This window comes from Phalaenopsis equestris, unplaced genomic scaffold, assembly GCF_001263595.1.
Source record: "Phalaenopsis equestris unplaced genomic scaffold, ASM126359v1 Scaffold000761, whole genome shotgun sequence".
Taxonomy (NCBI): domain Eukaryota; kingdom Viridiplantae; phylum Streptophyta; class Magnoliopsida; order Asparagales; family Orchidaceae; genus Phalaenopsis; species Phalaenopsis equestris.
Window position 1 is genome coordinate 3,456,575 of NW_018165201.1, and position 13,793 is coordinate 3,470,367.

Here is a 13,793-nt window from a genome sequence, read left to right on the forward strand (position 1 = left end):
GTGTACTGTATTGTCGAGATTATTAGAGGATTATTGAAGTGAAAATGCGGAAGTTACTGAGGTTATTAGAGGATTAATTGAGAGAGTAATTGAAATGAAATTGTGGATGTTATTGGGGAGTTATTGGGGATTATTAGATGGGTTATTACATGGGTTACTGCAGTGGTTATTGAAATGGAACTGCGAAGATTATTGGAGGATTATTGGAGGGTTATAGAGTGGAACTGTGAAAGTTATTGGGGGGTTATTTAGAGGTTATTGAAACGTTATTAAGGTTAATGTCCTAATAACCTCCGCGGTTCTACTCCAATATCCTATGCGATTTCACTTTAATATTTTATAGGTGGGCCGATATAGCACACATGAAGGTATATTACCGAAGTAAGAAAGCACTGCAACGTCTGGTCTCCCTATATAAAATATTCTCCCGTCTTAGACAATTTCTTTCCCACAAACTAGCTGCAATCTCTGCTCGAAGCCTGCAACCGCTGTATCGCCAGAGACAATTGGAGGTTCGACCAATGGCAAGCAGAGATCGTCGGTGGTTCGTGGGAAAAAGATGATCGAAGACAGAGGTGTTAATGGATATGCGAGTTTTGTAATATTATAGTTGAGGGTGTGAACTTCGTAAATAACAATGTTTTGTATGTTATTTATGGAAAATTTCCAAATTAATATTTTAATTTTTTTTTTTTTACTTTTTACAAAAATCGAAATTGAGTTAATTGATACAAGGTGTACTTGGCCCAACTTGTAATTAAAATTTTATAATTATTATCTTAATAATAATTGATACTTTAGTAATAATATCTTATAATGGCTCTATTATAAAATTAAAAATAGTATTAATTTCTTTTAATTTTTTAAAATATCCTAAATATTATGTAAATTTTCAAATGAAAAAAATGTATTTTATATGTTAAAACACTGGCATAATTTTGTAAGAACTTTATAATAAATACAAATATATATTTTTTCATTGGCAAAACTTTACTTTTTTTTACATTTATACCACTCAAATATTTCATATCACTAAAAATATATTAACATTTAAAAAATGAAATAGACCTTTTTATACATAATTAAGATGGTATTTTTGTAAAAGAAAAAAAAGATGATAGATATGTAAATACTTATTTTTTTGAAAATTCTCATGATCAAGCTATTTATTGGTACTTTTATTTCTCTTCGTCAAATCTTTAATTATTGGCCAATTACAAGAAATTTCATGTTAATTGCTAATGAATTTTAGAATTTCGTGCCGCATACCCGGCACGTACCCCGACCTGTTGGTTGGCATCCACGGTACATGACCCCTCAAGTAAGGGGTTCGAATCCCCTCCATAATAGTTGGTCTTTAAGAAAGTGGTCAAATTTTTAAGCACATCAGCTTGACCAGAGTAACCAGAGGCTCGTATAATAGCTTCTCGCTATTCTTTTTAAAAAAAAAAATGAATTTTAGAATTAAAAAAAAGTTAAATATCAAACAATAATTTTACTTCATATAATCTTTAAAGGAAGTTTTAAAATTTTAGATGGGACATTGAAATAAAAATAAATAAATAAATAAATAAGCTCTAAGATTAAATATTGCAATCAAGACAAAATCATATAACATAATAAATGCTAAAATTAATTCATTATTAATGTTAAAAATAATCATTCCGAGTAAAAAATTTAAATGAGATGCACTACTCTCCATCTTCTTTCTGGGTGTCAAGATTCGACCCGACACGCAAACTCAAATCGATCCCGACTCGAAAAATTTGGGTACCCAAACCCAGAATTGACTTGAAGTCGGCCCACCAACCCATAATTAACATGAAGTTAGCTCAAATTGGCTCAAAATTGATCCAATTTTAACCGTTATAACGTTTATTCCTTATGTTAAATGGATTGAATTTAAGTTGGAGAGTTGAAGGTGAGTCAGGTTCGAGTTAGAATTTTAGACGAGTATGACACTTGGGCCGAGTTCAGGTCAATCCCTAATCCGAGCCACTCATTTTCGGAATCCACACCCCCCACAATCTACTGAATATCTCAAAAAAACCAATATAAACACCAATAATAACATTAACATTATGTAACAAATAAAAGCGTATTTATCCTTTAAATAAAAAGCCACCCAAGTTGAAAAGCTTAAAACCGAGAGAAACCGGACGTGTGGACGACAGCGTGGATCACATCACGCCGTGCATTCAACTGCAAAGTGCATCAATATCATCATCCCCAATTCATCAACTGCAAAGTGCATCAATATCATCATCCCCAATTCATCAACATAACGTAAAATTTTCTGCAAAATCACACTACATCATGATACAAAAGAATGACAATAAACTAAAGTTAACACAAAAGCTCTAAATAACATGAACCTCTCACTCAATGACAAATACATTTACATAAGCATAAAGTAGGGGCATTGACATGCATACCACACAACTCTTTTATATTTACACATCTACCAGCACAACTCTTTTATATTTACACATCTACCAGCACAACTTTTATTTTTGCATGCATTTCACTCAAATGTTATATATGTAAACACATAAAAATTGTGGCATGCATGAGAATTTCCCTAAAAAAACAATCAACTCACATAAAATTAAGCTAAAAAATCTTCAATTTAATGATACAGTTTCATCACTAGTTACTCTAATTCTACAAAATGCCAAACTGCAATGACTAAAAAAAGCTATAAAAAAGGGAATTTACATACATACCACCCATTTCTATGAATTTACATATCTAACATCAAAACTTTGTTTTTTCACATTTCTACCACCCAAATTGTTTACATCACATAAAAAATACCAGTATTCTAACCTCTAAAAAGTGAAATACACCTTTTCATACATAGGTAAGGTGGCATGCATGAAAAAATTAAATTTAGATGTTACATATGTATAAATTAAGAGAAATTTACATACATAGCACCCAATTCTTACTTATCACACCCCCAAACTTTGATTTTTTACAACTTAAGCACATTTTTCTATATTTGAAAGGATATATGAAAAAGTGGATTGCACTTTTGCCTATAGGTAGGGTGTTCAGCTTATAAAAATCAAAGTTTGGGTGAGAGATGAGTAAATGCATAAGAATTGGATGTATGTATGTAAAAAAGCCCATAAATTAATTCAGTGGTATATATGTAAATCTTCCTAAAAAAGCATAAAAATCTGTCAAAATTCATTTCTGCGAAGTCCCTTTTGTACAAAACAAGAATATAATCTTGAAGCCAAAGTATCTTCCTATCAAAAACCACACAACCAACTTCCCTTGCCAAAAAGCCAAAAACTAAACTTCAAAACACAAAAAAAAATCAAACCTTTCTACAATTGAAAGCTATATATGCCTCTGTATCATCATCATCTGGGGCCTGAAAGCTCAATGGCTTCCACGAGCGACGATTCTTCGACAAAATCCAAATATTTTGGCTGAGGTTGCTCTGCAGAACGAGATTTGGGCGTGTCGAGCTTCAGCGAGGCCTCCCATCGCTCCGCGAGGCCGTCTCCTTCGAGCATTCGGACCACCTCGGACATCTTCGGCCGGCGGGAAGGATTGTATTGGGTGCAAAGGAGAGCAACTTGAACCATTTCCTCCAGCTCGATCTGGTTGTAGTTGTTCTTCAGGTCCTTGTCCACCATCAAGCTTAGGTTGTTGTCCTGATGGAGCTTTTTTACCTGGAGTAATAAGGTTTGTAAGATCTATGTTGTGGCATAAAAATATTTAGGGAAATTTACATACTTAGCACACACTTCTTATGTATTTACTTATATACATAGCATTTTGATACTTTAAAACTATGATAAAAAGTTATAATAGAGTTATTTTTAATGTAGTATTAAAAATTTGAGTGCTGTGTGTGTAAATATGAAAGTTTAAATGTGAGATATGAAAATACATAAGATCTGTGTGATATGTATGTAAATGCTCCAAAATTTTATGTTGTTCCACAAAAAGTTGGAAGATTTACACAGATGTCCCTTAATTCTTATGCATTTACGAATCAAAAACCTAAACTTCAATTTTAACAAACATGCCACATTATTCATGCATGAAAATGAAGATATGAAATATTTGGGTGATATAAGGGTAAAAATGTAAAGTTTAGAAGTTAAATATGTAAATAAATAAGAATTGGGTGGTATGTATATAAATAAATCCCCCTAAAAAGATTTGATGCTACATATAACCACAGTGGTAGAGGTTTGATATGCTTTTTTTAATCTTAAGAAAACTATGATTGAATAAAAATTTATATGATAAATGCTCGAATTTAAAATGTATAATGTTCATCAAGCATCAAGTATTTATTGAAAATAATTAAGCGATCATGCTTTCAAATATATCAAGAATTAATAAATAAATAAAACAGTGTTAAGCATGGATATTGGATTTGTTCATATAGATGCTTAGAAGGGATGCACTTTAACTAAAACCATAATTAATGAAGATTAAAAAAATAATAATAAATGACTTAAAAAACCATTTTATTTGGTATTAATTAGCAAATATTAGTCAAGAATAAAAAGATAACTATGTCTAATAATTTTCAAAAGGCATTTGCATACATACCACACAAGTCCTATGTATTTACATAACATCTAATTTTTGCTTTTGTACACCTTTTCATGCATTCATATGTTGGTATATACGTAAAAATTAAAGAATAGGTGTTAGATTGTAAATACATAAGAATTGAGTTATATTTATGCAAATTTTCCTAATCTTAAATATATCAAATCGATTTGCTCAAAACATGAGGATAAAAAAGATATAAATACTAAAGTCAATACAATGTGGTTATTAAAAGAAAAAATTCCTCGATAGTGTAATCAAAATAATAATAATAATAATGATGATGATTGAAACTTGATAGTTAATTTTATAAATTTACTAATGACCAAAGTAACATTAACAAAAATAAGAATACTAAGATATATTAGATTTAATTAACTGAACATATTAAAGGCATGGTGTGATCTACATTTGTTGAAGATAACACAGTTAAAACTAAACTTGATTGGTTTAAACATGCATGATAAATGGTAAGAAATACACCTACTAGCCTATTATAAAAAATGGGGCATTAACATGCATATACCACCTAATTCCTATGTATTTACATATCTAACAACTAAAGTTTACTTTCTACACTTATACCACCCAAATTTTTCAATATCAAATCAAAAATATCACTATTTTAACTTTTAAAAAGTGAAATACAACTTTTGGTGCATACGTAAGGTTACAAATATGCAAAAATTGAAGTATAGGTGCTTGACATGTACAAACATAAAAATTTAGTGGTTATGTTATGTAAATCTTCCGAGCAACAATCAATAAGGATGATGATGATAATGACATTTATTTGAGAGAATGTTGTTTTCACCACAACTAATGATGATGATAATGATGCCAAGATAAAAGACGAAAACATACCCAATCAAGTATCGCTCCTTTCTGATTCGCAGCTCGTCCGAAATCTACTGCTTTCTGACCTGTAATCAACTCGAGAAGAAGAATGCCAAACCCAAAGACATCGGTTTTCTCCGATGATTGGCCGGTGGACAAGTACTCTGGTGCTATGTGACCAACCGTTCCTCGCACGGCCGTTGTAACATGCGATTCTCGATGATCTAAAAGCTTTGCCAACCCAAAGTCGCCGACGACCGCCTCAAAACCTTCATCGAGGAGAATATTGGCGGCTTTTACGTCTCGATGAATTATTTTCGGGTCGCATTGCTCGTGCAAATAAAGCAATCCTCTTGCGGTTCCCAGTGCTATGCCTTTCCTCCTTGACCAGCTTAGAGCTGGCCTTCCATGAATGTGTTCTGCAAGAAAGAGAAAATGGCGAGTTGAATGGATATACTGAAGAATGGTAGAATGGTTGCTCGTAAATTTTGGTGTTGAATGTACCGATTTGGACAGTTTTCTGATAAATAGAACAAGGGAAATTTACATACATACCAACTACCTGCCATGTATCATGTATGACACCTAAACTTTACTTTTAAAATTTATACCACTCAAATCTTTCATAACACATAAAAGATACCATTATTTCAACTTTTAAAAAGATTAAAAAGAGAAATACACCTTTTCATGCATAGGTGAGGTGGCATATATGTAAAAATTGTAACTTAGGTGTTAGATAAGGTGGTATGTATGTAAATCTTCCATATAATAATAATGAAAAAAGAGGGTTACATGCAATAAAATCAAGGAAATCTAGCTTCGTGTAAAAGAGAAGATAGAACAGCACAAATTAAATGGAAAAATGTTTTCTTGGATCATTATAAGTTTACAACAAATAGAGTGGGAATGAAATTATATGCCGAAAATGTTGCATTCTACAAACTACCAAGAATGGCAGATTATGCTTACTGTTAGTTAAACAATGCTCATAAATTAGCACAGCAAATAATAACTTCAGGATATATCAAAAATGCATCAAAAAAGTACATGGATTGAATTCAATGCATATCTTTTTTATTAAATCTGATAGTTTTGGACCATTCAATGTAGAATCTTATGAACCTTCACAAGAATATCTCATCATCATTATCATTAGCCTTAGGTGACATTTTTCCTTCACACCTAGTGCATATTTTGCTGTGTCAAAACAAGTTATTCGCGAATGATTTTGAATAATACTATCCATGTAACGTAGATCCCCTCAATTTCCTTCTGAATCCTTTAGTACAAATTTAATCAACACTTCAAACTGGTGAATTTTCTAAAATTAGTTGTACATGTTAAAACCATATCTATTTTCAATTACCTTGTCACCAATAAATACCACTCTAACATTTCATCTATTTTAATTGTTAAATTGTTGAGACACATCTTCTAGATACTTTCAATTTAGCAAACTTTTGAAACTCAAACACAACAAAAAGTGAAATTTTATTATTTCATCAGATATATTTTAAAAGATTAATGTGACATTCATTATCTTGTAATCCTAAGAATTCTTCCAATAATAACAGTGGTCTACATGAATATCTACAAATTACATATACATAAACAGCAGAAATCTTAGCAAGATGCTAACATAACTTTAATCAAATTAAAAAGCTACATTACTAGTTGCTAGTTCTAAACAAAATTTAAAGAAATAATAGCAATTTAATCAGATTAGACAACACAACAGACCTCTTAGTTGAGAAGAAACGCTTCCATTTGGCATGTAAGGGTAGACGAGCAATCTCTCATTTTCCGTTGTGCAGAACCCGTAAAGTCTAAGAAGATTCCGATGAATGGCCAAACTAATCATTTCAACTTCTGTTTGAAATTGGACTTCTCCGCCAATTGCATTGTAATCTTTCAGTCTTTTAACGGCTACTAGAGTCCCATCCCGCAAGCATCCTTTGTAAACAATTCCGTATCCCCCTTTCCCTAATATGTTCTTCGAATCAAAATGATTGGTAGCTATTCGAAGCTCCTTGAAAGAATATCGTTTTAAATGGCCCAATCTTACTTCAGATTCATATTGTTCTGAAAAATATCCACTTTCCAAATAAAATACAAAAAAGAGAATAATAAATACAAATTTTATCAAAAAAAGGAAGATTTGCATGCATGCCATTTAATTTCTGGCTTTATATTTTTAACACCTAAACTTCAATTTTTACATATAAGAAAACTTACCTATGCAAAAAAAAAAAAGTGTATTCACATAAAAGTAAAAATAGTGGTATTTTTTTATGTGACATGAAAGATTTGGGTGGTATAAATGTAAAATTTCAAATTATGTGTTAGATATATAAATACATAAGAATTGGGTGTTAAACTGGTATGCATTAATGTATGTAAATGTCCCCAAAAATAAAAAGAAGAACACGGCTCAAAACTAAAACATTGAGAATTTAATAAAAACAAAAAATATATAGAAGTTTTGTACTGTGCTTTGGCATTTAACTGTTTATTGCAAATGAAAGTAGTTAGATAGTTTGGTAAATAGTCAAGTTCAGGGTGTGAAACAAGAAAATGTCGCTTTTTTAAAATAGTTTCACTATAAAAACTAAAAAAATTATAAATGTGAATGATGCATGTTTGAAGATTTTAATAAGAATATAGAGTACCGCAACCAAATACCTAAACTCGAAAAAAAAAAAGGTGAATGAAAGTTTTATCATAAGACTAAAATTAAACATCTTAACTATTGAAAGAAGAAAAAGCAAAACAATATTGAAACCAAAATTAGATCTTTAAAGCCTTGAAATAAATATTTTTTGAAGCATAATTTTAATCCCAACATAAATCTAATGTTAGAATTGGATAGACATGGATCTAGCATTCATCCAAATCAGAATAAGTTCGCTTATTCTATATATACCAAAAAAATGTTATATAATATTGTCTCTCAAATATACATAGAGGGATTCTTTCCATATGACCATCAAACCTGAGTTCATAAGAATCTATTCACCTTAACATCATTAAATTTTGTAGCTTACCTAATTTCAAAGAAAATTTAAAGTAATTTAATCAAAAAAAGCATCAATATTTATCCAAAGGATAATTTTGATTGAATAGGAAAAAAAGTTATGTTAAACCCCTTTAATGTAATGAAATTGAACTCTTAAATCTAAAAGTATTTTTTGATATAATGGTTCAAATTTTAGTAAGAACTCCAATGTTAAGTATGCTTTGCCCTTACGGGAGCACACTTGGAATGGGTGGCTTCAGAAGTTACACCAATGGAACAAAATCAAAAAGTCTTAAGCCAAAGCGGACAATATCTTGATGGATGGTAGTTCAGAGTGCTACAAAATTCGAGCATTATACCAACATAATGATGGAAAGTAAGTATCATACATAAAAAAAATGCTACATTTGTAAGCCGCCTTTTGAATTTGTAGATGCAACTTCTAGAATCCTATATGTTTGCTTGATGATTATGGAGTAAGAACATTGATGAGGATGTCAATCCTTACATGGGGAAGATTGTGAGACGCCTTAAGCAAAATGAGCTAAACTCGCAAATATCATGAACTCTTTTGGTGTAATGATTGGAATTTTATTTGATACTCCAATGTTAAATGTGCTAATATGGAAGCACTCTTGGGATGGTGACCTCCTAAGAAGATATGTTGATATGAGAAAGATGTGAAGCCTTTAGGCCAAAGCGAACAATAACTCGATGGGTGAGAGATCGAGCCATTACGAGTTACAACTTAATATGTACAGTGTTTCAAATAATTTAGAGTTAATCAGATAGGCTTTTAATAATTTAGAATTGCTTTTAATAGGTGAATAAATGACAATCTAGACTTCTACGTAGGATTTTACATGCCCTCGGATCATTACTTTTTCATGTAATTGATGAATGGTTAAATTTAAGGGGGAAAAAATGAAAAATAAAAGATGATAGAAAATTAAATTTTCAATATATAAAAAGGATATAGTATTATGTTAAAGGACTGCTATGAGGTAGCGCACACAACAATAGAAGATAAGTTCATTTATTCCATGTGGTTGAGTCTAAAGCATACTAGTGGCAAGTATTAGAGAGGTTCTTAAAGTTTTAAATAGCAATTATAGCAAACCTATTGGAGGTCTCACGTTTGTTCGAAGTCATTTAGCCTGCCATTAGTTGTTTAAGTTAGCATGTAGTAAGCAAACAATATCAAAAATGTTAGGTACGCTTAAGGTAATGCAACCAACATAAGGTGCACTAGCTGACATCTTAGAATTCACTTTAGCAGAGTGATGCGCTAAATTTAAACAGCTTTTAACTTCTAAGGAATACTTTTGAAGGTTTTAAAAAAAAACCATCTTAAAAATATGTTCTTTCCCATTCTTCTATATTAAACCTATCACAAGTATCACATAATCTAAAAACTACTTTTCATATTGTTAGAAGATAAAATGATGCATAAGTATGATAAAAGTTCATTGAGCGGGGACCTATTATAGTGAATAATAGTGATATAAATGACAATATATCTTTTAAAGTTAGGGTGAGTGATTATAAGCAACAGGTACCGTAAGAATATTATAATATAAGAGAATGAGGTGGTTATAATTGAAAAATTCGTAAAGAATATTAGAAAAATAATAAATTTCAAATTAGCAAATTTATAACATTAAAATCAGACAATATGATTGTTTGATAAATTCACACACGCACATTTTTTTACTTTTATTTTTATTCATGGAACCAATGCTTTCAGAAACATTACACAATTGAAGCAATATGATTGTATGATACCCAAGGTGCTAGTCAACAAAATAGGCACTCGTTGCACCACAATAAGCATTGACTTGAGAGTAGTAATAAACAAAAAATTGTGATCATTTATAAATAAAATTTAATGAAAAAGAATATTTGCAAAGCGTATAAAGAGATAATCATGTTAATATATTCTAATAAATATGATAAAATTTTAAGTTCCACAGCATATTAAGTCTAAAAATCATCTTAAGTATGGTATTTTAAAGAACTATAGTAAACTACTAAATTTTCATGGAATGTATTAACCTAAACATAATCTGATATTCACTACTATCTCTTTTATCTTTGAAATCACCCATGCTTTCTCTATCATTAGATTTGTAGCTCTTTTTTTCTTCTTTTTTTTTTTAAACTTAGCCTCTTCAATTTTAAAATTTATTATTTACCACTTAAGTTCATGTTCCTACATTTAATAAATTTGGTTGATATTTCAAAAATCTAATGTTTGTTTTCTAAATCCCGACTCCCTTTTCATATTATGTTATGTCAAGTTATTGTCATGGCGTCATCACAACATACTCCTCTTCAACATCTAAATAATGTTAACATGGTATAGAAAGAAATTGTTTGAAGTTTAAACAAATCAGGTATTATAATATCGATAACATTAAAAAAATCCATAAGTAATGAATCTAACCATTCACATCAAAGAAAATTTGCCGATTGCATCGATGGTGCCACCAAATAAGCATAACCAAAAGTAACACAAAGAGAAGAGATCCAATACTCGCAGCAAACAAAATGATTATCTGACGGCTTCTCATGGCTCTGTGATGCGACTGGGCTGAGAAATCCAAGATGCCTATTAATTAGCATATTGGTGAATATAAATCACTAAAATTATTAATCAAAAATCATCAGCATGAGAAATAAAACATTAAAAGAAATTTTTGTTACCCTTTAGATCATCCGGAGGATAAGAAATGGGATTCAAAGACAAGGACGAACAGCTACTCCGATTCCCCAAGTTTTTTGAGCAAATTAAAGGATTTCCACCAATACTGAAAAATAAAAAAATATTAGACTAATGATGATGATGATCGTGTTCAATGCTGCAACATCACTAACAAAAATCAAACTAGTAAGAACGCATACTTGAATGTCCTTGCAAATAACTTCGGTAATGGACCACTGAGATTGTTGAATGAAAGATCCCTACAGGAGCAAAAATCAAAATTTTAATGTTGTAGTATGCTAAAATGCACGGGAGTTCACATCAAAGAAAAGAGAAGAATAGAGGAAAGGATAACAGTATTACATACAGCAAAGTGAGGCCTTTGATATTAGATAATGAATCTGGGCAAGGCCCGGAAAGGCTGTTGTTATTCAGTCTCCTGACATATTAACAGTAGAACGGCATAAATTTTATTAATTTCAACCCAAATGACCTTGGCATTAAGAAAAAAAACATTTGCACAAAACATCAAAACTAATTGGGGCATTTACATACCTAGCACACAATTCTTATGTATTTACATACCCAAACCTATACTTCCATATTTACACACGTAGAACTCAATTTTTTAATATCACATAAAAATAGCACTATTATAACTTTTTTAAAGTAAAACACACCTCATGCATAGGTTTAAAGGACCAAAGTGCTATGAATATATCAAAGTTTAGATGTGAGATATGTAAATACATAAGAATTTGTTCGCTATGTATGTAAATTTCCCAAACTAATTTTATTACATTTGTGTGTGTGGGTGTGTGCACTCTGGGATTAAAATGTCCTCATCTAAATAGTGGGGACTATTTTGACACTTTACACTATATATTTATATATAAAAATGTACATAAACTTAAAGAATACACTGCCAAAAGAAATAAAAAATTATGAATCTTACAGGTAATTCAGATTTGTCAGACCTCCCAAGGAGTCAGGAATGCTGCCATAGAAATGATTATTGGAAAGATCTAAAGTCTGAAGCTTCTCTAGCCTTCCAACAGTAGAAGGAATAGGTCCTGAAATTGCATTGTTCTGCAGCAACCTAGAAGTAAAATTCAAAAAAAACAATAATTGAAAACACTTTCTGAATCTATATCTCAACAGCCTCTGTTCTCTATCAACACAATGCTGTAACTTAAAATTCTAAAAAAAATAACTTCAAAACGCACACAGATTCCAAATTCGATATATTCCCAATCCAAGGTGATAAATTCCCCGACAAGCTTTGGCTGGGAAGACCCCTAGAATAGATAAAGTCAATTTATTCAACAAGACAACAAATTTCACTTCTGTTATTAGAACAGAGAAATTAACAGAGCTGATAATCCATAGAAACTTACAGAGCAGAAACAAATCCATCAGCAGAGCAAGTCACCATCCTCCAGCTACATGGATCCACCGAGTTGATGTCCCAATTCTCCAGGACATTGTAGGGGTCGTTGAGCTCCATTTTTATGGCCATCAATGCGACAACTATATTGAACAAGATAGAGTTCAGAGCCCAAAATGTGGAGCTGAAAATAACTCAAAAGGCTCATTAAATTGAAAAAAACACAGTAAATCACTGGAAGCGATAGATCCAGTTCAGGGAATCCATTAGAAGTTTAATATCTGTTCAAAAATCAGAAATGATATAAGATGCACAATTGCGCAAATTGTAAATAATTTAGATGAGCTAGTAGAAAACCCTAAATCTGCGCCTGAAAGAAAAACTTAAGAGAGTAGCATCTTTCGAATTAAAGAAGCGTTCATCGTTTGCTCCGGCAAATGATAGAAATGAGAAACAAAGAGCGAGAAGAAAGAGTATGGTTCATGAGTCTAAGAACGCAGAGTTAAGTTCAAGAATCAACAAACCTTCATAGTTTATACCCGAGGGCGAAAGATTGGAAGAACTCACATCCAACCAAGACATCATTGGCAGCAGGCATAGCATCCAGCGGGACCAAAAGACCAGAAAAAACCCTCTCATCTCCATACGAACTTAACTAAACTTCGAAACCCCACAAACCATGCCACCACAAGAACAAGAAAGCGAAATCCCCACTATCGCACATTAAAGTGAAACAGAGCAAGCTTTCACAGTCTCAGAAACAAAATCCAAAGCAGAAATTCAACCTCACACCAAGAACAACGAAGAACAGAATCCACATTTCCGACGAAACTCCTTCCACAAGCTTGCAAAAAAACCAAAACCTATCTCCGCCCCAATACCATATCAAAACTCAGCTTGCGACAAAATTCCACAGCGCAGGCCAGCCAGAAGCCGTAAAACCTCGCTCCCACTGCAACCTTATCCTCTCAGGACCATTCCAGTGGAGCATAGAAACCCTAAGAAAAACCAGAAATGGAGAAGGATTCCCTTACTTGAACAAAGAGACTCCCTTTGGTCTGCATATTTCTCACTCCGCAGCAATTTTTTTACTGCAACAAATCACATTGCTTTGATTTGAACTTAACTTTTTCACCAATTTGTTTGGCAGAGATGACAACTGCTCTGGTTGGCGTCCTTCTCCACCCGCAAGCAGCTAACCCGCGCAGCTACCAGACACGCAAAAAGCCAATTTGAACAGCCAGAGTTCCCCCTACGGG

At 31.9% G+C, this 13,793-nt stretch overlaps 1 protein-coding gene across 6 annotated transcripts; it reads right to left on the reverse strand.

Moving 5' to 3' along the window:
- Positions 1-2,121: 2,121 nt before the first annotated feature.
- LOC110030860 (protein NSP-INTERACTING KINASE 3-like) lies at positions 2,122-13,793 on the reverse strand. 6 transcript variants are annotated; one of them, XM_020733808.1, is made up of 12 exons: positions 13,059-13,793; positions 12,545-12,677; positions 12,374-12,445; positions 12,103-12,246; positions 11,515-11,586; positions 11,348-11,407; positions 11,150-11,253; positions 10,890-11,054; positions 7,168-7,509; positions 5,452-5,843; positions 3,335-3,689; positions 2,122-2,241 (listed from the first exon to the last, which is right to left on the reverse strand). In XM_020733808.1, the coding sequence occupies exons 1-11, from the start codon at positions 13,177-13,179 to the stop codon at positions 3,375-3,377; spliced, it is 1,920 nt and encodes a 639-aa protein (XP_020589467.1). In that variant the 5' UTR covers positions 13,180-13,793; the 3' UTR covers positions 2,122-2,241; positions 3,335-3,374. The 6 variants fall into 6 exon arrangements, with proteins under 6 accessions (XP_020589467.1, XP_020589466.1, XP_020589469.1 ...); XM_020733807.1 differs by lacking the exon at positions 2,122-2,241 and adding an exon at positions 2,250-2,296; XM_020733810.1 differs by lacking the exon at positions 2,122-2,241 and having other exon boundaries at positions 3,175-3,689; positions 13,569-13,793.